Source organism: Chiloscyllium plagiosum, chromosome 18, assembly GCF_004010195.1.
Source record: "Chiloscyllium plagiosum isolate BGI_BamShark_2017 chromosome 18, ASM401019v2, whole genome shotgun sequence".
Classification (NCBI taxonomy): domain Eukaryota; kingdom Metazoa; phylum Chordata; class Chondrichthyes; order Orectolobiformes; family Hemiscylliidae; genus Chiloscyllium; species Chiloscyllium plagiosum.
The window spans coordinates 65,638,898-65,661,748 of NC_057727.1; the positions used below are offsets into that span (position 1 = coordinate 65,638,898).

Sequence of the window (22,851 nt, forward strand, 5' to 3'; positions counted from 1 at the left end):
ACAATGGTTTCATGGTTAGCATAGGATTCAATTACAGATTTTCAAAATTGAATTCAAATTCAACTGAATTGAATTCTCTGCCATGGTGAAATTTGAACCCGGGTCCTCAGAACATTACCTGGATTAACAGTCTAGAGGTAATACCACTAAGCCATCACTTCCCTCCCTGAAGGAAATTACTGAACCAGATGGGCATTTCCAACAATGATTCGACTCTTAATTCCAAATATTTACTGAATTCAAATTCCACCATATGCTGTGGGTCCCCAGAACATTACCTGGGTCCCTGGATTAACAGTCTAGGCCATCCCCTCCCTTAACATACAACAACATGGTATATAATATTTGTTAAGATGGTAAAATTATAATAAATGTTTCATGTTCATTCACTCCAAACTTTATCTTTATTCATTGTTTGTTTCTTGAACATTTATGGTTAGTTTCTGAAGCGATTTGTAAACCCAGATGTGACCATCTCATATCAAAATTTACCCATCCCTTATCTTAAAGGCAGACTAGGTTGGCAGTTCCTGTGAAATGGTACCTCTGTACACACTTGCTTTCTTTTGATGTGGACATAAAACTGAGGAGATGGGTGGAGGAAGAGAAAACTATATAGGGTACAAATATTGTGGATTTCAATTATCTCTGTGCCTAACACTCACCATTCTTTAAGACCTGCTCCTCGGCTGCTGCACCTTCTTCACTCCCGCTGCTTATATCCACACAGATTACCTCAGGTTTTGGGAGTCTTGGAGGAATTTCATCTGTTTTCTGTGCAGTTTCCTCTGAAATGAGAAATTAGAAGGGTGGATACAACTGCTTCTGCTCATAACCATTTCTTTTTAACCAACATTTCTTCACTTAGAGTCAGAGAGGTCTACAACAAGAAAAAAGCCCTTCAACCCATTGTGTCTACTCCGGTCAAAAACAATCTAAGTATTCTAATCCCATTTCTCATTACGCGCTGCATAGCTTTTTATGCCTTGGCATTGCAAGTGCCTTTTGAAACTTAGAACAACTTCTTCCAGTACAGAAGCTGAGTATTGCTCAGTTGTCAATTGTCCCATTGAGTACAAGATGTGCCTTTTTACAGTAATACCACCTGCTTTTGTTTCTATTGCAGATATAGAATCTAAGCATTTGTCCCTTCATTTCTTCTTTTACTTAAATGTCCATTTCTGATCTTGGCAACCAGTCTCAGAAATGGGAACTTTAGATTAGATTAGATTAGATTACAGTGTGGAAACAGGCCCTTCGGCCCAACAAGTCCACACCGACCCGCCGAAGCGAAACCCACCCATACCCCTTACCTAACACCTAAATTGGCAATTTAGTATGGCCAATCCACCTGACCCTGCATATCTTTGGACTGTGGGAGGAAACCGGAGCACCCGGAGGAAACCCACGCAGACACGGGGAGAACGTGCAAACTCCACACAGTCAGTCGCCTGAGGCGGGAATTGAACCCGGGTCTCTGGCGCTGTGAGGCAGCAGTGCTAACCACTGTGCCACCGTGCCGCCCACTTTAGGTACAGTCCGCATAATAAAAGCATCACATTTCCAAAACTGTCAACTTTTACTGATGCATGAAATCAGAACAACATTTGGAGAAATGGGAGCATTATATTTTATTTGTTATATCTGTGATGAACTCTTAAGATTAGTTATCTTTCTTTGGTTCAACAAACCTGAATGCTGTACTAATTGTACGCCTTCAAATTATGGCACAGCTGGTTCAAAAAGAAAGTGTTCTTGATAATAAATGTTATCATCCACTACAATATCTGTTGAGTGGGCATTTGAGCAAGCTCATGAGGGAAAGACTTTCATTCCATTTCTCAACATCTACTACTGGCCTCCTCAGACAATTAAGTTTTACAGTGTGGGGCACAGCTTAATTGTTACCAGTTATCTATTTGATTTATGTAACTGAAGAGACTGAACAGATTTAAAGGCCTGTAACTTGTGGACTTTATAGTTTGCCTAAAAATGCATCTTTCTATTGACCCTTTGACATTTTCAATCATGTTAACTGATTTACATGCAAAGGGTTGTAACAGTAACAGACTGCTTAATGCAGCAGTACTTGTAAAAACGCTTTCAGATAAACATGTTCACTTACCCTCATTCCAGACTGGTTCTTTTTTTAAGGTTTGAGTATTGGATTCTGAGGGTAGTAGAAAAACAGATTTTAGAAACAGTCATGCTCAAAGGTCACTTGCTTAAGGCCAGTTGCCAAGGGTAGTCATTGTTGGACAGCTTATGAAATCATCATGGTCACTTTTAATCCCTCATGGACTCTCTACACCTTACTTCTGTAACCTTATTCGGCCTGTAATGCTCCAAGACATCTGAAGTCATTCCTTCCAACCTCTTATGCATCACATCTTCCCTTTGACCTTGCACTGGGGTCCATATCTTCAGTTATGTCAAGAATTAGCTCCCTAAATCTATGCATCTCACTCAGTTTAGGACACTCCTCAAAACTGAAGCCCAAGCTTTTGATCAAGTGACCTAGCATCTCCTTCACAGATATGATGGCAAATTTTCTTTGATAACAAACATTTTGTGGCATTAAAAATGTGCTATTCAGTTGCACTTTGTCTTAATGCTGTCCATGTTAATATGCATTTATTTGAGGCAAAGTATTTAAAAGTATTAAAAACAAGGAGAACTCAGGATAAACATACATATTGCTTTGCTTTGGATCTTAAATCAACTTTTGTTTAAACATGCCCAACGCCTTTACACGACATTCAAGAATGCAAGTCTATACTCCTGATAGGGAGTTTCACTAGGGAACATTATTTAAAGAGCCAGGTTCGAGACCTTGACAGATCTGCAGCATTCTCACATTACAGGTATTAAAGATGACTCCCCAGAAGAACCAAAATTGGAAATGCTGATCATCACTAATTTTCTCAAACCTGTGCTTCAGTCAAGCATGACTGAAGCAGAGCCTTGTGAAATTCACCTTGTCTGCCTCATTTTGCCAACTTTTGGCTGAAGGCCTTTTTGCCAAGCACAATTTCCTAAAATGCAGATTTATGCCAGGCTGACTAGCTTTATTTCTGTTGTAAACTGTTGATTGTCCTTTCCTCTCCAAATAAGTTTCATGCCATTTTCAACTAATGGACATCCCTTTAGCCAACTTCTATTTCGGAGTGGAACACAAACATTGTCTGTGTATTTCAATTCCTAGATTTCTGCACAATTTTCAAACGGTGGAGAAACCTAAAATCAAAGTCAATCTTTGCCAAACAGAGCTTTTCAGGAACAACCTTTCTGAGTATGATAAGCTGCAAGGGATGAACCTAAAAATGTCAAATGACAATTCCACGGCTGTTTCCCTTGATGCTTTCTGTAAATCAACCAGCAGCAATAACCTGCTAGAAATCAAAATAAGAGAAATAAATTTTACCCCCTATGCATAAAGTGGTCTCCATCTATCAGTTCTACTGTCCCTCCAAATTAAATGGAGATCCTTCTAGTCTTGATGGTCCATTGCCTCATTTCATTGTGCCTCTGTAATATATCAGCTTCATTAAATTGAGAGGTGGCTTGCCTATGTCCAGAGTTACATGAATCGAAGTTCTGTTAGAAAATATCTCATTTTTGCAATGCCTCTTTTAGCACTGCTCACCCCTCATTATTGTTTTCTATGGATAACAAAGATTGGGTCCAAGAATTCAGGATGTATACAAACATTTTAAAGGGCTTGTTGCTTACGCATACCAAGTGATGCAATTACCACTTTTTGACACAAACGCAAGTGTTGCTGGGGAAGGTCCTGAAAATCATCAGTAAAAGCTGCAAGAGAAACAGTAGGTAGACTGGTGGCCCTCTCACCTTGTATGAGATCAAATGGCAAAGTTGGTAACACAAATTCCTTCCTCTGTTGCTCAAGGCGTTTGAGTCGCTCTAATTCCTCCAGCTGTGCTGCTTTGGTTCCAGCCTCAAGTTGGTCCTCCCGTAGTAGTTTTCTGAGAAAGCAGAAGACAGATATCAAAAGGATTTAGATGAAAAAGACCCACACTTTAAAATGGTTATAATTCATCACTGAAAATAGTCAATACACTGCTATTGAGTGAATTGCACTATCACCACATTATGTGCAAACGCAGGAGATGGGGGAGATACTAAACGAATACTTTGCATCAATGTTTACTGTGAAGTAGGATATGGAAGACATAGAACATGGGGAAATAAATAGCGATGTCTTTAAAAACGTCCATATTACAGAGGTGGTGGCGCTGAATGTCTTAAAATGCAGAAGTGTGGATAAATCCCCAGGACCTGATCAGGTGCACCCTAGAACTCTGTGCGAAGCTAGCGAAGTGATTGTTGGGCCCCTTGCTGAGATATTTCCATCATCAATAGCCGAGGTGCTGGAAAACTGAAGGATGGCTAACGTGGTGTCACTATTTAAGGAAGATGGTAAAAAAAAGCCAAGGAATTATAGACCAGTGAGTCTGACAAGATGGTGGGAAGGTTGTTGGAGGGAACCCTGAGCGACAGAATTTACGTGCTTTGGAAAGGTAAGGACTGATTAGGGATAGTCAACATGGCTGTGTGTATGGAAAGTCATCTCTCTATAACTTGATTGAGTTTTTTTGTAGTAATGAAAAGGATTGATGAGGGCAGAGCGATGGACATGATCTTTATGGATTTCAGCAAAGTGTTTGACAAGGCTCCTCATGGTAGACTGGTTAGAATACAAAGAGAACTAATCCATTTGGATACAGAACTGGTTCGAAGGTAGACGACAGAGGGTGGATTGATGCTTTTCAGGCTGGATGTCTAGGACCAGTGGTGTGCCACAGGGATTGATTCTTGACCCACTACTTTTCCTCATATATATATATATATAAATGATTTGAATATGAACATGGTTGGTATGGTTACTAAGTTTGCAGGTAACACCATAATTGGTGGTGTAGTGGTCAGCAAAGATTACCTGAGAGTACCAACGGAACCTTGACCAGATGGGCCGATGAGTGGCAAATGGAGTTTAATTTCAATAAATGTGAGGATCAGCATTTTGGAAAGGCAAATCAGGGCAAGACTTCCAACTTAATAATAAGGTCATGGGGAATGTTGCTGAACAAAGAGACCTTAGAGTGCATGTTCATAGTTCCATGAAAGTAGAGTTGCAGGTAGAGAGGATAGTGAAGGCAGCATTTGGTTTGCTTTCCTTTATTGGTCAGTGCATTGATTATAGGAGTTGAGGGGTCATGTTGCAGTTGTGCAGGACATTCGTTAGGCCACTTTTGGAATACTGTGTGCAATTCTGGTCTCCCTGCATTGGGAAGGATGTTGTGAAACTTGAAAGCGTTCAGAAAAGATTTACAAGGATTTTGCCAGGGTTGGAGGATTTGAGCTGTAGAGAGCGGCTGAACAGGTTGGGGCTATTTTCCCCACAGTATCAGACGCTGACGGGTGACCTTATAGAGATTTGTAAAATCATGAGGGACATGAATAGGATAAATAGACAAGGTATTTTCCCCAGAGTGGGGGAATCCAAAACTAAAGGGCTTAGGTTTAAGGTGAGAGGGTAATGACTGAACAGGGACTTCAGGGGCAACTTTTTCACACAGAGAGTGGTGCCAGAGGAATTGATGGAGGTTGGCACATTTACAACATTTAATAACCATCTGGATGGGTAAATGAATAGGATGAGTTGAGGGATATGGGCCAAATGCTGACAAATGAGACTAGATAAACTTAGGATATCCGGTCGGAATGGATGAGTTGGACCAAAGGATCTGTTTCCATGCTGTACATCTCTATAATGCTAAGGGAAATGGGTCTGGTTGGGTTACTTTTCGGAGGGTCAGTGTGGACTTGTTGGGCCGAAGGGCCTGTTTCCCCACACTGTAGGGAATCTAATCTAATGTAAACCAAAACACAATTTTCCAAGTTAAAACTTGTGACCTCAAACAGATAAGAAAAAATGATAACCAGTAAGCATTGTGGCATTGCAGTTAAAAATCATTTGACTTATTTCAAGCATTGATACAAATTGCAATTAGCAGGCTTCCATTAATTTTGCCATTTTCATTTACTTTGATCTTAACCATACTAAGTATCTTCCCATGACACTGCAAATCTCCATGTATTTACACTTGCTTATGCTACTGGTATTTTGTCCTCTTCTGCCATTGAGGACAATAAGAATCATTAAAGCAACAAGTCAATCATTTCCCTGTTATTTTTTAGCCACTCCAGTATGTCAGTGATGGACATGCTCCTTTACCGCACCCTTTCTCAATAAGTTTAGAAATATTAATTTTAATCTTAATACTACCAGCAAGGTGTTATTTTCACATTCTTTGGCACTTCAGTAATAAGTGCAACCTTTGCTGCTTGTGATCTATCTCCCAGGCTGTTGGAGTTTCCATTTTGTCTTACCATTTTGTAAACTTTTTCTTTCAGCTTGCTACTATCTCTAACCTCATTTGTTAACCATGTTTAACGACATGAGTGGAACTGTTGTCTTTTAAGAGTATGTACAGACTGTTCTCCCATAACACGTTTATTAAACATGATTTGATTGTAATGCGATTTGTGAATTATGGACTTTTTTTTTTATAAAGTGAGCTATGTTTGCTATTACACAATTCCATCCCTGGCACTAGCTGAACAGAAAATCCCAGTCTCCAGATCCTCTGTCTGCTAAATGCAAATTCAGTGTGTTCAGGTAAAACAGGAATGCAATCAGCTCTGCAAGCCTTGAAACTTAGCTTGAAATTGGGAATTATAGGCGACATTTAGAAGGAATTTTATTTCAAACTGGGGGAGAATTATGAGGAGGATGCCAACATCACATGGCCAGTCGGCATATGAGTTTTCTGGTGAAGAGCTTCGTGTAAGGTACAGTGCTGCAGCCAGTGATTTTAGTGTTAAACTGTTAAATTTACTGAGTTATTTCATTAAAACATGTGATTTCGAGATTTACTTGGACCATGCTATCATTTGTTAGGCTAGCTACCATTTTTGTTTCGATTTTAACTGATATTTTTGATGGTTTGTCCTAATCCTGTTTCTCCCACAGGCAGCATTATTTATATTGTGTTATTTTCTATAACACAGTTCCACATGGGAATGCAACTACCATATTATAGGAGAACTACCTATACTAGTTTTGCAACCTATAAATACTTCACAAGTTTTCTCACTGCTTACCCATTCACAATTAATTCCAGCTCACCAGTGTCAGTTAACTTCTCATCCCTTCAAAATTCAAGATTATGATTCTGACACCTCATATCCAATTAAATAATTATTTACAAGTTGCTTCCTTCCTGTCACATTGTTAATTAATTAATTCAGTTCAAACTCCATTTCTAAGGAAGTGCATTGGAATGAAATTTACTTGCTCTCCAGAGTTCTACTTAAATACCCTGGATTTAAGATACCACTTCAGGTCTCTCTCACTCTCAAATTTGACTCCTATCACCATTCTTTCATTCCCACCATCATCATACCAGGAGTAATCAACACTTGGAAATAAATGGCAACTCACAAATGACATCTGTATCTCAGGAATATTAAAAATAATTATTTTGTCATATTACCCAAATGGTCGAAGTTAGCACGCCTAGCTCAATTCCCAAATTCCTTTCTAATTATCTTTGACTATTTAATTCTCGTCATTGAATGCTAATGACTCCAGCAACATTTGGTGAACTTCAGTGTTTAGTTACCTTCCCAAATGCAAAACACAGTTTAGTCCTACATAGGATTGTCTCATTAAATTGACATTAGGCTCAGAAAACTAGAATTTTGACAGATTTAAAATGATCAAATGCTGGCATATAGCTTCCCCCTCAACCTGTTGGACAACATACCTGGAGTATTGTGCTTTATTAAGAAACAAATTTCTTATTCAGTTCCAGATTTTATCTTTGTAGCTTTTAAACAGTCTTAACATTTGAACTTTTGGCAAACATTTTCATTAATTCAAACAATACCAGAGGAAGTTGCACAATGAACTTTAAATGCCACTTACTTAAAAAGCACTTTTAAATGCACACTGCTTGGTTCCCATTAGTTTATTGCGGCGATCTCCAGTCTATCCATTCTTGAAATTAGGCAAATGTGACTTCAGCTGCTTAACTCAGATTTGACACTTTTTTCAATTTAGAACCTTTGCCTGTTATGATTAGGAATCAACCCATGGGCCTGAGGTCTATATGAATCAACTGTGCCCTGCTTCTGTCAGGATCACTATTCCAAACTAGCAAATAGTATGCCTTACACGTCATGAATAGAAACAGTACCTCGGAGTAAGTTAGCAGAAGTGACTCAAAGCATTCAGATTTCAAAAAACATAACTGTTCCTGCCGTAACTAATCAGTTGATCTCGAAGGCAGTAAGGAGGGTACTAAGATGACACAAGACTATAATGGGCTGTAAGCGATGCACCACAATGCTATCCAGCAGCCTTGGGCTGGTGAGAAAATTAAGTAACGAAGATAGAGTTGCTGAACTATCACAATCCAAGTGATGGAAATGGATGTCAATTGACGTAAGATGGTGAATTAGCTACCTTGGTCAAATATTATGCCAGTACCCATCAAGCCTACTCAGAAAATAAACCTTTTGTGAATGGACCATACTCAAGATTACTACAACCTTGCATTAATTCTGTTGATATTTTTGTAACTTAAGAGTTTTACTTTGTCTGCATTCAGATTCTGCATCAATGTGCACAGACGTTGTATGTGATACTTCTACTGTGTGACATTTCCAAGTGAGCATTAATGATTGCTCATTGAGAAAGACAAAGTGAATAATAAAGAATGTTATATAGATGCGACCATTAGAAGGCAACTTTCTTCGCAAGCCTAGCATCTAAACTGATTCAATGGACTGGAAAGCAAAGGCAACTTTACTTTCTAATGTTAGTTAAAACTCCTGTGCTACTCAGTCATATTGAACCAAGCTCTGAGTGAACTAGCTAATTTCATCTGGTGAAAAGGGAAGGAAAAATAGGCCTAATGTTAAAAGATAGAGTTGATGGCTGCTTCATTCTTAAACAAAATCATATTATTAGAATAAACAGCCACTGAGGCCTTAGACAGGAACTGAACAATTAAATGAAGGCACAAAACAAGCTCAACTGTAACCAATACTGATGACAGTTCATTCTAATTAGGCTGCAATTTTTTGTTGTTTGTCAAGGTAAAGGCCCTTAATGTCGGACATTTTTTTATTTAGATGTTGCAACACTGTAAAATTCAGATGAAATCTTCCTGCAGTACTTTACATAATGGTTTAATAAATCCTTTATTCTGTTGAAGATCTTTCTTACTGTTCTGAATCAGTGCACTTCATATGAAACATTAAAAAGTAACAGCTGAATACTAATATCTGGTCATTATGTGAGATATCTGGGATTATGTTTTCAGTATCAAAGTCCTGAACTTGTCTTTTCCACAGGCTGAACGGGTCCCCTTGCCAAAACTACTTCCTTCAGAACAGAACAAGCCAATCATTTCAGATTGCGCAGCCAGCTTCAAACAGCTCTGTGATCACATGGACTGCAGTCTGCATCAATGCCAGTGCACACAAAGCAAAATTGTTGCCTGCTCTTTCCCAGGACTTAAACAGGAAGAACTTGTCATACCGGATGTTTCTCCTCATGTGGCCAGGCTTTGTTGACCTCTGCTTCTTGCCATTTTCTGAGCAAGACTGCTTCCTTTCATTCTGTGATGAGGTAGTTGAAGTGGAGCATTTCCATCCTCTGGCATCGGGCTGTGGAGAATGCTCAGAACCGACAGGGGTGGGCTCAGAATCATCTGAAAGAAAGAATGGGAACAACAAAATTTCAAGGTAGATACAAGCCTTTATCACTCAATCACAAATAGTTCAACACTTATTATGTTAACAACAGTACAAAGCATCCTTTAATCAAGTGATAAACTGATCATATCCTAGCCACGAATGCACTCAAAATCAAACTGCTAGTGTAACTAGGAAGGCAGATAAAAGACAATCAATAGCTATCACGAGAGGATTTCCAAAAGGCATTCACAAGAAGGGGACCACACAAAATATTAGTAAGAAACTCTAAGACTTGCGTGCAGCAGATTTTAGAACATGTAGGGGAATGGTTAACAGACAGAGAAAAAAAGAACAGAGATTGCAGGGGCATCTTCAAGTTGATGGCTGTAACTAGTCAAGGGATGAAGCCTTATTTGTTTACAATCTAGATTAATAACTTAGAGTGAGAATAACTTATTTAAACTGGCTGACATTGCAAAAACTGGGTGGAAATGTAAACTGACAATCATAAGAAATCTGAGTAGGCCAACAAGCCTCTACATTATTCAGTAAGGTCATTGCTGATCTGAAAGCTGTTTCACAGCCACTCATTGCCTGCTGAACATTACCCTGTACTCCACAATGAGTTCACTACACAGTTATTTTTAATCAATGCAGCACACTGACACAGCTCCAGGGCAAGTAGGACTTTAACCCAGATCTTCTGGCTCAGAAGTAGAGACATTACTACCGCACCACAAGACCCCCTTCACCACACAGCCTTTACTCTCACACTATGACTTTGAAAATGAAGCCATCTTTGTACATTGATTTTATTTTAAAACAAAGGGTGGGAGGTGTGGCAATATTATGACTTTAAAAGATGTGTTCTTGCTTGTTTCTCTTCTAGAGAGATGTTGTCACAGTGGCACCAAAATGTCTTCTTCAGACAAGACAGTTGGTAAACAGCTTTAAAAAAATACCCAAGGAAAATTCAATGACAAAAGAATGAGTGGGTGGGGTCAGGTTCTCACAGACCCAAAAAGGATTTTGGTTTTGCTCTCAGTTGGTGATTTTTGCTGGCTGCTAGAGTTCGCTACTGCTAGAGTGAAGACTTAGGCAGAGAAGCGTCCTCTTAAAAAAATTCAAACAAGTCAGATTATTTCTTTCAGTTTTTTTTCTACCGGACTGCAGAGAGACAGCACATGAGGATAATAACTGTTTTGAATTGCCTTTGCCAAGGGGGTATTTATGGGATAATGCCTATATTGGAATAGTTGATGCTCTGCAGCAAAATAATACATAACCTTGCTAAGTATTTCAATAAGAGGGAAGTTATGACAATTTTTCTTTTTGTTGTATTTTAACTTTATTTAAATTTATTTAACTAATATTTAAAGTTTTGAACAAAGCTTAGCGGTGGACCAATCGAATCATCTGGAACACAGCACCTGATACTTACCTTTTACTAAGTTAGAGTCTAGGCTATCGCCCTAACATAGTCTGGGGCAGGTCTGGTCAGGTCCATAATAAAAGCGTAAAATAAAGCAAGGCAAAATAGCTGATTCTGATCATGCCAAAACTCCCACACCTTCCAGAATGGCTAAAGTGACAGAAGGCCATTCAGCCCCTCAAAACTGTTTTATCATTGTATTCGATCCTGACCTACCTGTACCTCATCTCTACTTATTAACCTTTGATTCTACTCAATGATACCCCAATGTACAAATAAATCTTCCTGATATCATCTTTGAAAATCTCAATTACTTTTTGAGAAAGTGAGCTCCAAATTTAATACCATGTACACAGACAGGAAAGAAAACAAGGTTTTCATGGATTTGAAAGGTCATATTGATCTTTAAGTCTGTGTATGCCTTGGCCTTCTCTCTAGAGCCCAGAATTGGAAAGGTTTATCAATTTCTGATTAAATGCTTATGCCCAAAACATCGACTCTCCTGCTCCTTAGATGCTGCCTGACTTGCTGTGCTTTTCCAGCGCCACACTTAGCTAACAATACCCTCTACAAACCCACCAACTCCCACAGTTACCTTGACTATACACCCTCACACCATGCGCCTTGTAAAGACTGTTCCATTCTCCCAGTTCCTCCGTCTTCATCCATTCACATGATGCCAACCTTGTCAAGGAGTTCTCTGAAACGTCCACTTTCTTCCTCAACCAAGGACTTCCCACTACTGTGGTTGACAGGGCCTTCCGTCACCTCCGACCCATCTCCCATACTTCTGCCCTTAACCTCTCTCTTGCCACAACTGCAATAGGGTCCCACTTGTCCTCACCTACCATCCCACCAGCATCCACATCCAAAGAATCAATAGCTTCTACTTCTGTCACCTCCAGCGGAATGCCACCACCAGACACACATTCCTACACCCCTCCCGTCCCACAGGGACAATTCCCTCCATGACAATTTGGTCCATTCCTCTACCATCAATACCTTTCCAGAACCCCTCGGCACATTCCCATACAACCTGTCAATTTACTTTCTCCCTCTTCGCATATGCCCTTATCCCAGCCACTACACACCATGCCTTGTCATCACATGGGCTGCTACCACAAATAACTGTCAGCCACTAATGGTTCCCATTAGCACCTATTGATTCTCCCAGGCTGACCTTTACCCATTCTTTTGTCTGCCCAACTGTTGTTCTCTCTCGCTGGGCTCCATCTCCACCTATCATTTACTCCTTCCCCTTCCCCCAACCCCTTCTTTGGCATATATACCAACCTTTCCCTAACTGCAATCAGATCCGAAACAAAGGCTCTGCTTCCTCTCCAAGGATGCTGCCTGACTTGTTGAGTTTTTCCAGCAATTTCTGTTTGTCTGATTCCCAGCATCCGCAGCTCTTTGATTTGCCATTACGTCTTTGCTATATTGAATAAAAAAATAGAGGAATGGGGGACATTTAAAAGCCAACAAATATTGAGGGGATGAGGAAGTAAACAGTTACTGTCACTAGAGAAAAAATACTAGGCGAACTAATGGGATTAAAAGTAAAAAAACTCATCTGGACCTGATGGGTCACATCCTAAGATTTTAAAGGAAGAAGCTGCAGAGATGGTGGATGCACTAGTTGTAATTTTCCAAGAATCCTTAGGTTCTGGGCAAGTCTCACCAAGTTGGAAAACTGACAACACAACCCCTTTATTCAAAACAGATAACTATAGACCAAGTAGCTTAACATCTATCATTGGGAAAATGTTACAGTCTATTAAAAAGAATGCAATGGCAGAGCATTTAGAAATACAGCAAACTTTGTTTTAACTGGCATCTTATGAATGACATCCTCTATCATCCAGCAAAAATTATATACCTCAAATACCAGAACTTTACTGTATTATTGTGATCTCTGCAATGTCAGAGGAGTCAGTTTAGGGTGCAAATGAGAAGGCTCTTTGCCAGAAAGTTTTCTTTAAGGCAAAGTTGCATTATCATTAGTGATTAATGCTGCAATTAAAGTATAACAGTGATGTGTATGCCCTCTGCATTACATCTCTATTACTAATTGTGTGTTTTTACATGGATTATGTGGATCTCTTGATGAGCTGGAATATTTGTTCAACCAATGTATTTCTGGTCCCATAGGTACTGACTAATAAAAGAATTGCCATACATAATGCAACCAAGCAGTCATCATGGCATAATGAAGGGGAAATCGTACCTGACAAAATTATACTTACTTGAGGCATTAACAAGCAGGATAGATAATGAAGAATCAAAAAAGGTTATATATTTGGATTTCCAACAGGTGTTCAATAAGGTATTGTACTTAAAACCACTTAATAGGACCCCACCATGTTGGGAGTAGAATAAGCATTTTCAGGATGACAACCTGTAAGTAATGCAGTGACACAGGGATCAGTAAATGGGTCACAATCTTTTACAATATATACTAATGATGTGGATGATAGAAGAGATGTACTACTTGCCAAGTTTGAGGATGCCGTGAAACTAGATGGGAAGGCAAGTACTGAGGATAACAGAGTTGTGACACAGAATCTACACAGGGATACAGACAGGTTAAGTGATTGGGCAAAAACTTGGTATAATGTCAAAAAGTATGAAGTTTATGAATTTCAATCGAAAGAATAGAAGCACTGGAACTAGTTAAATGGGGAAAGATTTAAGAAAGCTATAGCAGAGGGGGATTTGGGAATCCTATTGCACAAGCCTCAAAAAAAAACTACAATCCGGTAATGGGGAAGGCAAAAGGCTCCTGATCTCTATTTCAAAGGGAATAGAGGATAAAAATAGGGAGATCCAACTACAAATATTTAATAATTAGACCGCACCTGGAACGGCAAATTGTTTTGATGCCATTATCTATGGAAAGATACACTGGCATTACAGACAGTCCAAAAAGGCTCACTAGGCTGGTCCCCAAAATGGAGGAATTATCTTAAGAGGATGAACTGGTACTCATTGGAGTTAAAAGTAGAGATCTTATTGAAACATGTAAGATTCTTAGGGGGTTGATAGGCTGGATTTGCAGAGGTTGTTTCCCCTTGTGGGAGAGTCTAGGATCAGAGGACATAATCTCAAAGTAAAAAAATCACCCACTTAAGAAGCTTTTTTTTCTCTCAGCAGTGGACAGTTTATGGAATTCTTTACTACAGAAAGCTGTATAGGCTAGGCTGTCAAGTATATTCAAGACCATGTCAGATTTATTTTTGATCAAGGCTTATAAGGCAATAAAGTGGAATTGAAGATCGATTGAATGGCCCACTTCTGCCCCTATGTTTTATGGTTTTAGTATACACAAAGGAGCGCATCACAGAGAGAACACTTTGCAAGAAGTAAATATGATAAAGGGCATGTCGCAGAGAGGGGATCTTCAAGTCCATAATTTGCAAGAAGGATTCCAAGCTCTATAACAAATTTACATTCTAACCAGAGGTGTACTCAGGCAAATAATGTCATTTATTCAGACTAGGTTCTTGCACAGAAGTCGACATTCTCCTTTGCTGAGAAGCAAAAAAATTCATGTTACGCAATGCAACAACCTGGAGTGAGTCAGAAGGATGTGGGTTCAATTCTAACTGCTTGAGATTTATGCACATAAGGCACTGAAGTATCAGCCTGTGTTACCGAAGGAGTGTGCCACTGTCGGAGGTGCAGGCTTTCTGATATGTTAAAGCAATTTAACATCACATTATTTTGTTATAAGGCTTAATTCACAGTCTCCGGAGAAAATACTTAATCAACTAACATCACAAAAGCAGGACACCTGGCTAGTTATTTCGCTTGTTTGTTGAGAGCTGCATTTCCCTTCATTAAATATTGACACACTGATGCCAAGATACAAGTAACTTCACAGAAGTACTTCATTGGTTCTAAAACCCTTTGTGACATCCTGAGAATATAAACGGAATTATGCAACTTTAATTTTTTTTCATAACATCCCTTAAATAATAAATCATCAGTGTGTTTGACATGCTGTCTTATGACTGCTGAAATTACTTTTAGAGGTTCTAAATAGTTCTTCAGCTTTGAAACAGTTGAACAGAAAAAGGTGGAGAACACCAGAAAAACAGCAGACCAGGAATCAGATGAGAAAAAAAATCACATCAAATATTTAATACTATTACCCTAAAGGAAAATCCTTCATAAAGTCGTAATGCTTCATCCAAGAGTTGTCAAACCTTAGAAGAAGAGCAATCTAAAAATTGTCTTTTAAGTTGGGTTTGTCTTTTAAGCTACTGAACACGTCTCTGCCGTTAGAAACTTACATAACTATTACTCAACTGCTTGTGGGCCCAGAGTAAACATTAATCACAAACTACTCCTGGCTCAGGCTCCTTTTAAATACTGTTACCGAATGTAACTTCCTGGCTGCCAGCAAGGAGACACCAAGAAAACGTTGCTTACTTGTGAAGTACAGAGTGTTACCTAGGAGGAAGAGACTGCTTGATCTGTCAGCCAAGTCCGTCGCTCTCATAGATGCCAGCTGATTTGTTTCTCCCTCAGTGCAGGTAATTGGATTGATCATTATAGAGAACCACTGGCTGAATTTCCATCAAAGTGTTAGCTGAAACCTAGCAAGAGACCTCAGCGCAGTGCAACCCCAGCATATAAACTCAAAGGCTGCAATTAATTCAAGCGAGTGCAAAACAGCACAACTGAACAAAGAACCTTACATAACAATTCATACACAGCCAGGGCTCTAGCAAAGGAAATTCATACGTACGACATACACAGCACACTATTTCGCATCTGAACTATTTTCCTTTTATCTCCAAACAGAACTTACATTTCAATCGGAGATGAGCCAGTAAAGCAAGACCCTCACCAGCCTGCTCTAGCAAATTTTCTCATGACATTATTCAGAGGGGGAACTTTTCCCACTGTCCTTTCTAATACTTATTGCTGAACCAGTATTGCAAAAACAAACTTTTGGTCAATATCACAAAACAGTTTGTGGGACCTTGCTGTGCACAATTTGGTTACCATGGTCCCTCCGGCACACAGTCAAACATCTAACTCCTGGGAGGTTCTGAAAGTAGTGAAAAACACTTATGAAGGCATATAAACACCAAGTCAGCAGACATTTGAAAGACATGACAAAGTTTACTTGTTTAATATAAACATTCAAGGAATCAGGAAGCTCACTTGATCATTCAGTGGATGAATACAGTACCAAAATGACTGCATCCCCACATTAGATCCTGGGTGAGGAGCTAGCGAATCTTGAAACAAATGACCTCAGCATCCACTGGGTTAGGAGCTTCTGACTATTATCCATAAGACAGCTGATGCACATCAAGTTGTGGCTACATCAGGCTTAAATCCCCCTTGCAGAAATTTGCAAACAATGAGCAGCTTGGTGAGGTTATCTGCGTGCTGGAGTTAACACAGCTAGAGTTATCCCCTTCAGCATAGGATACAGTAAAAAAACTGGAAGAAAAGGCAAATTCTCTGAAACAGCTCCAAACAAACCAAGTCTGCATTCACTGTCACACTCAGTAGGCATGAGTCCAAGTTTGAGCATTCTCACTATATATTGCATTGACAGAGGGGTAATTAGTACTTGTACTTATCCACTCCTAGGCCAATCTGCCTGATTAAAAAAAAATGTTTCTACACACTGTCCCACCTGTGCATCTCTTAGAGTGTCCTCTACATACATTTGGCACTGATCTCTTTTCGTCTCTCCCCACTTCCATTCTAACATAGAATATAAAGTACGTACATTCATCACATAATATTCAGACCATCCAAGACTTACCTCCTGCTTCTGACATTCAAAGTATAGCGAGTACCTATCTAAAAGCAATTGTAGTCAATTTGCAGAACTTCTCTCTCAAACTCCTGAACTCCTCCTTCATTCCTTCCAGCTCCTTGATGTGATCTTGAGGCTCTTTAAAATCCACCTCTTTCATAAAATCTTTGCTCACTCAATACTTCACGTGGCCCAGAGTCACATTTTGATGCTCCAACTCCTGTGAAGCACTTTAGAATATTTTGTTATGTGATTGTAGACATAACTACTTGTGGTGAAGCAAGTGAAGTCATGGATGCAGAAAAGACCCAAACTGATACGTTGTTAATAGTCACTCTAGGGTATGCAGCTGTGCAGCCACCTATAAATTCCCACGCAGGCAGAGAACAAGTCAGCCCTTTCAGAGTGCGCACAGCTGCAAAAAATACATTAAAGGGTAGTTATACACAAGAGAAAGAAATTAGAGTCATAGAGATGTACAGCATGGAAACAGGCCCTTCGGTCCAACCCGTCCATGCCGAATGAGGGGCATGGATAGGGTAAATAGGCAAAGTCTTTTCCTTGGGGTAGGGGAGCCCAGAACTAGAGGGCATAAGTTTAGGGTGAGAGGGGAAAGATATAAGAGAGACCTAAGGGGCAACTTTTTCACACAGAGGGTGGTACAGGTATGGAATGAGCTGCCAGAGGAAGTGGTGGAGGCAGGTACAATTGTAACATTTAAGAGGCATTTGGATGGGTATATGAATAGGAAGAGTTTGGAGGAATATGGGCTGGGTGCTGGCAGGTGGGACTACATTGGGTTGGAGCTAGAGATTAACTAAAATTGTACGTCAGCCAATACCCTGCAAGTACATGGGAACAATGTGTGCATTCAGCTTGCTTAACACTTTGCCATCTGATTTGTGTATCGGATGCTGCCTGAACTGCTGTGTTCTTCCAGCACCACTAATCCAGAATCTGTTTTCCAGCATCTGCAGTCATTGTTTTTGCCTATCTGATTTGTGTAGTCATTCTAGGAATAAACATTTCTGACATCAGGATAGCAGACGTAATGTGTAGGTGTCATGGTGTCTTTGAGAGTACTGTGATCCACAGAAGATGTTGGAAAACAAATTCAGAAAATGCTTTCAGTGTTAGATGTGGAAGAGAAATGTTCTGCTCAGCACAAAGGATGGCAATCATTGGAGGCTATTTTCAAAAGAGTACAAGAATTGAGCGATACAGTGCTTAAAAGGACTATCTAGGACATATTGCATACAAGTACTTCAATCATTCAAAGTTGAGAGTCATGCTTTGCCTGGAGCTTTAAAGATAAACAAAAATTTGTTTGCAAACAAATGCACATTACTAAACTTTATTTGCGTTAGCTGCTCCACCTCTTCCCCAACAAAGTACCGCAGTTTGGGCATAGAGTTAGCATCCAAGCCACTCCTATTAAGAAACAGGAAATTAATAGACTATTTGACACCCCCCCAAACCTGCTCCACCATTCAAAAAGGTGATGACTGATCCAACATTCCTCACAGGCCCTTTCCTGCCCTTTCTCTGTAATCCTTGATTCCCCCACTGATTATGAATCTATCACAGCTTTAAATATACACAAGGCGTGAGCCTCTTTAGCCCTCTGTGGCAAAAAGTTCCAAAGACATTCATCCCTTTATTCTGGTACAATGCCCTCTGGTCCTAGATTCTCCCATGAGGTGGAACACCTTCTCAGCATTCACCATCAGAATACAAAAGAACTTTGATCAGATGAGCCAAGCAGTGGCAGGAGGAGTTCAATTTAGATAGGCGTGAGGTGTTGCACTTTGGTAAGGTAAGGTAAACAAGGGCAGGACATACGCAGTTAATGGTAAGGTCCTGAGGAGTGTTGCCAGACGAGAGAGACCTGGGGATGTAGATGCATAAATCCTTGAAAGTTGAATCACACGTAGACAGAGTAAAGGCAGCATTTGGTACACTTGCCTTCACTGGTCATAGCATGGAGTATAGGAATTGGGATGTCATGTTGTGGCTATGAAAGGACACTGGTGAGGCCACTTTTGGAATACTCAAACAATTCTGCTCGCTCTTCTGTAGGTAAGGTGTTGTTGAACGTGAGAGGGTGCAGAAAAGTTTACAAGGATGTTGCTGGGACTGGAAAATTTGAGTTGTATGGAAAGGGCAGATAGGCTGGAGCTTTGTTCCCTAGAGTATCAGAGGCTGAAGGGTGACCTTTTGAGGTTTTTAAAATCAAGAGGGTCGTGGATAGGGCGAATAGCCAAGATCTTTTTCCTAGGGTGGGGGTTTCCAATATTAGAGGACATAGGGGAAAGATTTATAAAGGACCTGAGGGGTACCTTATTCATTCAGAGAGTAGTGCTTGTATGGAATGAGTAGCCAGAGGAAAAGTAAGGGGCGGGTACAATTACAATATTTAAAAGACATCTGGATGGATATATGAATAGGAATGGTTCAGAGAGATTTGGGCCAAATGCTAGCAAATGGGATAAGGTTAGATTGGGATGTCTGATTGGCATGAATGATTTAGTCCAAAGAGCCTGCTTCCATGCTGCATGACTCTATGATCACCTCCTGCATCTTTGTGTTAACTGTGTGTTGATGCAAAGAACCCCCAAGTGCCTGTGTGCTGCAGCTTTCTGCAGCTTTTCTCCCTTCCAAAATAAATAACTTCACATTTTGGCCAAATATGGTTCAACATGAGGAGGTTCTAAGAAGACTCACCTGGGCACCTCCTTTTCCTGACTGTGCAAAAGAACCTTGCAATCTTTGCACCAACAGATCACAACCTTCTGTTGTATTAAATTAGATTAGATTAGATTACTTACAGTGTGGAAACAGGCCCTTCGCCCCTACAAGTCCACACCGACCCGCCGAAGTGCAACCCACCCATACCTCTACATTTACCCCTTTACCTAACACTACGGGCAATTTAGCATGGCCAATTCACCTGACCTGCACATCTTTGGACTGTGGGAGGAAACCGGAGCATCCGGAGGAAACCCACGCAGACACGGGGAGAATGTGCAAACTCCACACAGTCAGTCGTCTGAGTCGGGAATTGAACCCGGGTCTCTGGCGCTGTGAGGCAGCAGTGCTAACCACTGTGCCACCCACAATGGTGATGCATTACCACAGTCTACTACATAATGCTATTATAGGCCAAGAGAAATTCTGGGCACCAATGACTGCCATTCAGACAAAATGCCATTATCACATTGCTCTCTGGACAGACACACTCAGATCACTGCCAGAAACTTCCTTGTTCTAATTGCACAATCATTTTAGGATCTGGACCTAAATGTGATAAAATGCGATATTTTGCCCCAACAATTGTAATTGCACTTCCCAGAAAACATTCAATTCCAGCCCAGCCTGACTCTAAAGGAGAGCAGTGTCTTTGTAGTTGGCATGTGAATCTGGGAAAGTTATGTGTTTGACATACAATCCAAACACCTCACACCTCCACACTAGCTGATTCTCCCTTGTGGAGCTTTCTATAATTTCAAAACAGAATTTGCAATGAAGGGTGAAACTCACTGGACCACAGGTAAACAACCATCAAGACTGAAGTCACTTGTCCTGGTCCTGGCCATCAAACCTTCTGAGAGCTTAAAGCTGTCAGGGAATGCAATTTTCTTCTTAGACAAGGGAAAGGGTTTAAAACTCAGAATACTTATCATTTCAACTCAGCCTTACACATTTAAGGTTGATTGAAATCAATAGTTCTGTATCCTATCCATTTCTGTTTGAAGTATATTATCTTGAAAACAAATAAAAGCCATAAATATAAAGGAAATCAGCTAATCTAGTGCAAAAGTTGCACTCTGACCTTTGACCAAAGGAGTTTTAATATATCATGGGCAGAATTCTATTCCAACTTTTCATCAAAATATCCAAATTCTTTGAATTTACTGTTTGCTTGCCAGTGAAGTTGAATTTGCCCTGGTGCAAACCTGATAGAATAGAATAGGAATGTTGCATCTTATATCAAGGGGTTTGGAGTTATAAGAGTAGGGAGGTCCTACTACAATTGCGCAAGGTGCTGGTGAAACCACATGTGGAATACTGCAAGCAATTTTAGTCCCCTTAAAGATATAACTTAATTGGAGACAGTTCAAAGAAGGTTCATTAGGAAGGTCCCTGAGAATGAGAGATTGTCTTATGAGCAAAGATTAAACAGGTTGGGGCTCTACTCACTGGAATTCAGAAGAAACAAACAAAGGATTCTTAAAAGGCTTAACAAGGTAAATGAAGAGAAGACGCCATTTGCTGTTATACAATGAATGTTCATAACCTTGTTGACTGGCTTCACTAATGAATACTTTTCACCTTGTTAACTGACCTTACATACTGAATGCTACCTCATCTTGTTAAATGGCTCTACATAATGAATGCTTTTCCACCTTGTTAACCCATTACCCTTGCCTCCAGCACCCCATTGTTAACTGTTATTTCTTACTGGATGTGAGTCATGCTCAGTTGAACCTAGTGTTTCACAAACCTCAGAACTTAACTCTTTCCCTGTCTGCTTATACCCTATACACATTCTCATTAGGAAAGTCTACAACTAGAGGGCAAAATCTCAGAATTAAAGGTGCCAATTTAAAACTGAAAATGAGGAGGAATTTCTTCTGAGGATTGAGTGTTATGCAACTTCTTGTCACAGTGTGTTTTGGGAGTAGAGTCCTTGTGTTCTCTGCATCTAGTTTCGTACTTCCATCTTGGTCACAATCCTTGCTTCTGTTCTTGTCCTCTTGCTTTATTTACTACTTCACGAGACACATACTGGTGGTGTAGATTGCCAGTGGTTATTAAAAAGGGATTCAAGTGTAAGAAAATGTTACAAAATTGAAGTGAAGCTAATCTGTGATGCATTAAAACCAACTCAATGATCAACCATGGTAAAACCACCCTGAAATTTCACTTGGCAAATGAACTGCTTGATGTCGTGTTGATTCAACAGTCTGCACAGAGCTAGCTCATTACACAAAAGTGTATTAATTTTGGCCTTGGTGCTGCTGGGCGGAACTAAGGCTTTGCAATCAGTCAGGGTTATCATTCTTCCAACAATATTCAGTTCCTCTTCTGGATAGTGCATATGATGTAAAGCTATAATAGGATTCAATTCAAATGTAACATACATATGAATAAATTTCCCTTAGATGCACTGACCTTGAAGTTATAGGGCCCATCAACTCCCAATATTGATAACACAATGACTCCATTGTAGCTACTGGCATTGTAACCTTGGTGCAAAATCACTCAACATAACAATGTACCACAACTCAGTATATATTTACAGAATGAATGCACACCACTTTTCAACTTTTCAGAAAGCTTTGCAATCTTTTCTTCCAAGTTTTGGCATCATAACTACAACTCTGCTATGTTTTTATCAGGCAGTAGATTTTAGTACATTTTTAAGGTTGTTCAGGGGATACTTGATCTTCAACAAAGGACTACTGAAAATATTGACTTGCAGACAAAACATGACCAATCCACAGATCATGCCATTTGTTCCAGCACCACATAATCCTGTCCTACTTTGATCCATGCACACACCCACACTCAGACCCAAACACAGTCATGCACACATTTCCCTCGACCGAAAGACTCTCCCTTCTCCCTAGTCACATGACTCCACCAACACCCTCGCTGTACATTTCTCACCAAGTTTATATCACTGCCAACACCAATCCTAGAAGTGCCAAGTCCACCTCCTATTCCTGTCAACTACTCTGTCTCCCAACTTGCCCCTCAAGCCCTGACACTACCTTCCCTGCCCTCCTGACACCCCTTTCTTTCAACATTTGTTTCCACTCTATCCAGAATAGAGTTG

General features: G+C 40.0%; 1 protein-coding gene across 3 annotated transcripts in view; it reads right to left on the minus strand.

Moving 5' to 3' along the window:
- rad54l2 (RAD54 like 2) overlaps nucleotides 1-22,851 on the minus strand; it is a 123,921-nt gene that overhangs the window by 49,301 nt on the left and 51,769 nt on the right. For 2 of the 3 annotated variants that reach the window (XM_043708512.1, XM_043708511.1), the window contains exons 3-6: nucleotides 9,635-9,806; nucleotides 3,853-3,986; nucleotides 2,126-2,170; nucleotides 666-788 (exon numbers count right to left, since the gene is read on the minus strand). In XM_043708512.1, coding sequence (XP_043564447.1) covers nucleotides 666-788; nucleotides 2,126-2,170; nucleotides 3,853-3,986; nucleotides 9,635-9,806 — 474 coding nt within the window. Of the gene's footprint in view, nucleotides 1-665; nucleotides 789-2,125; nucleotides 2,171-3,852; nucleotides 3,987-9,634; nucleotides 9,807-15,658; nucleotides 15,811-22,851 lie in introns of those variants that run through there. The other variant, XM_043708510.1, reaches the window with a different exon arrangement.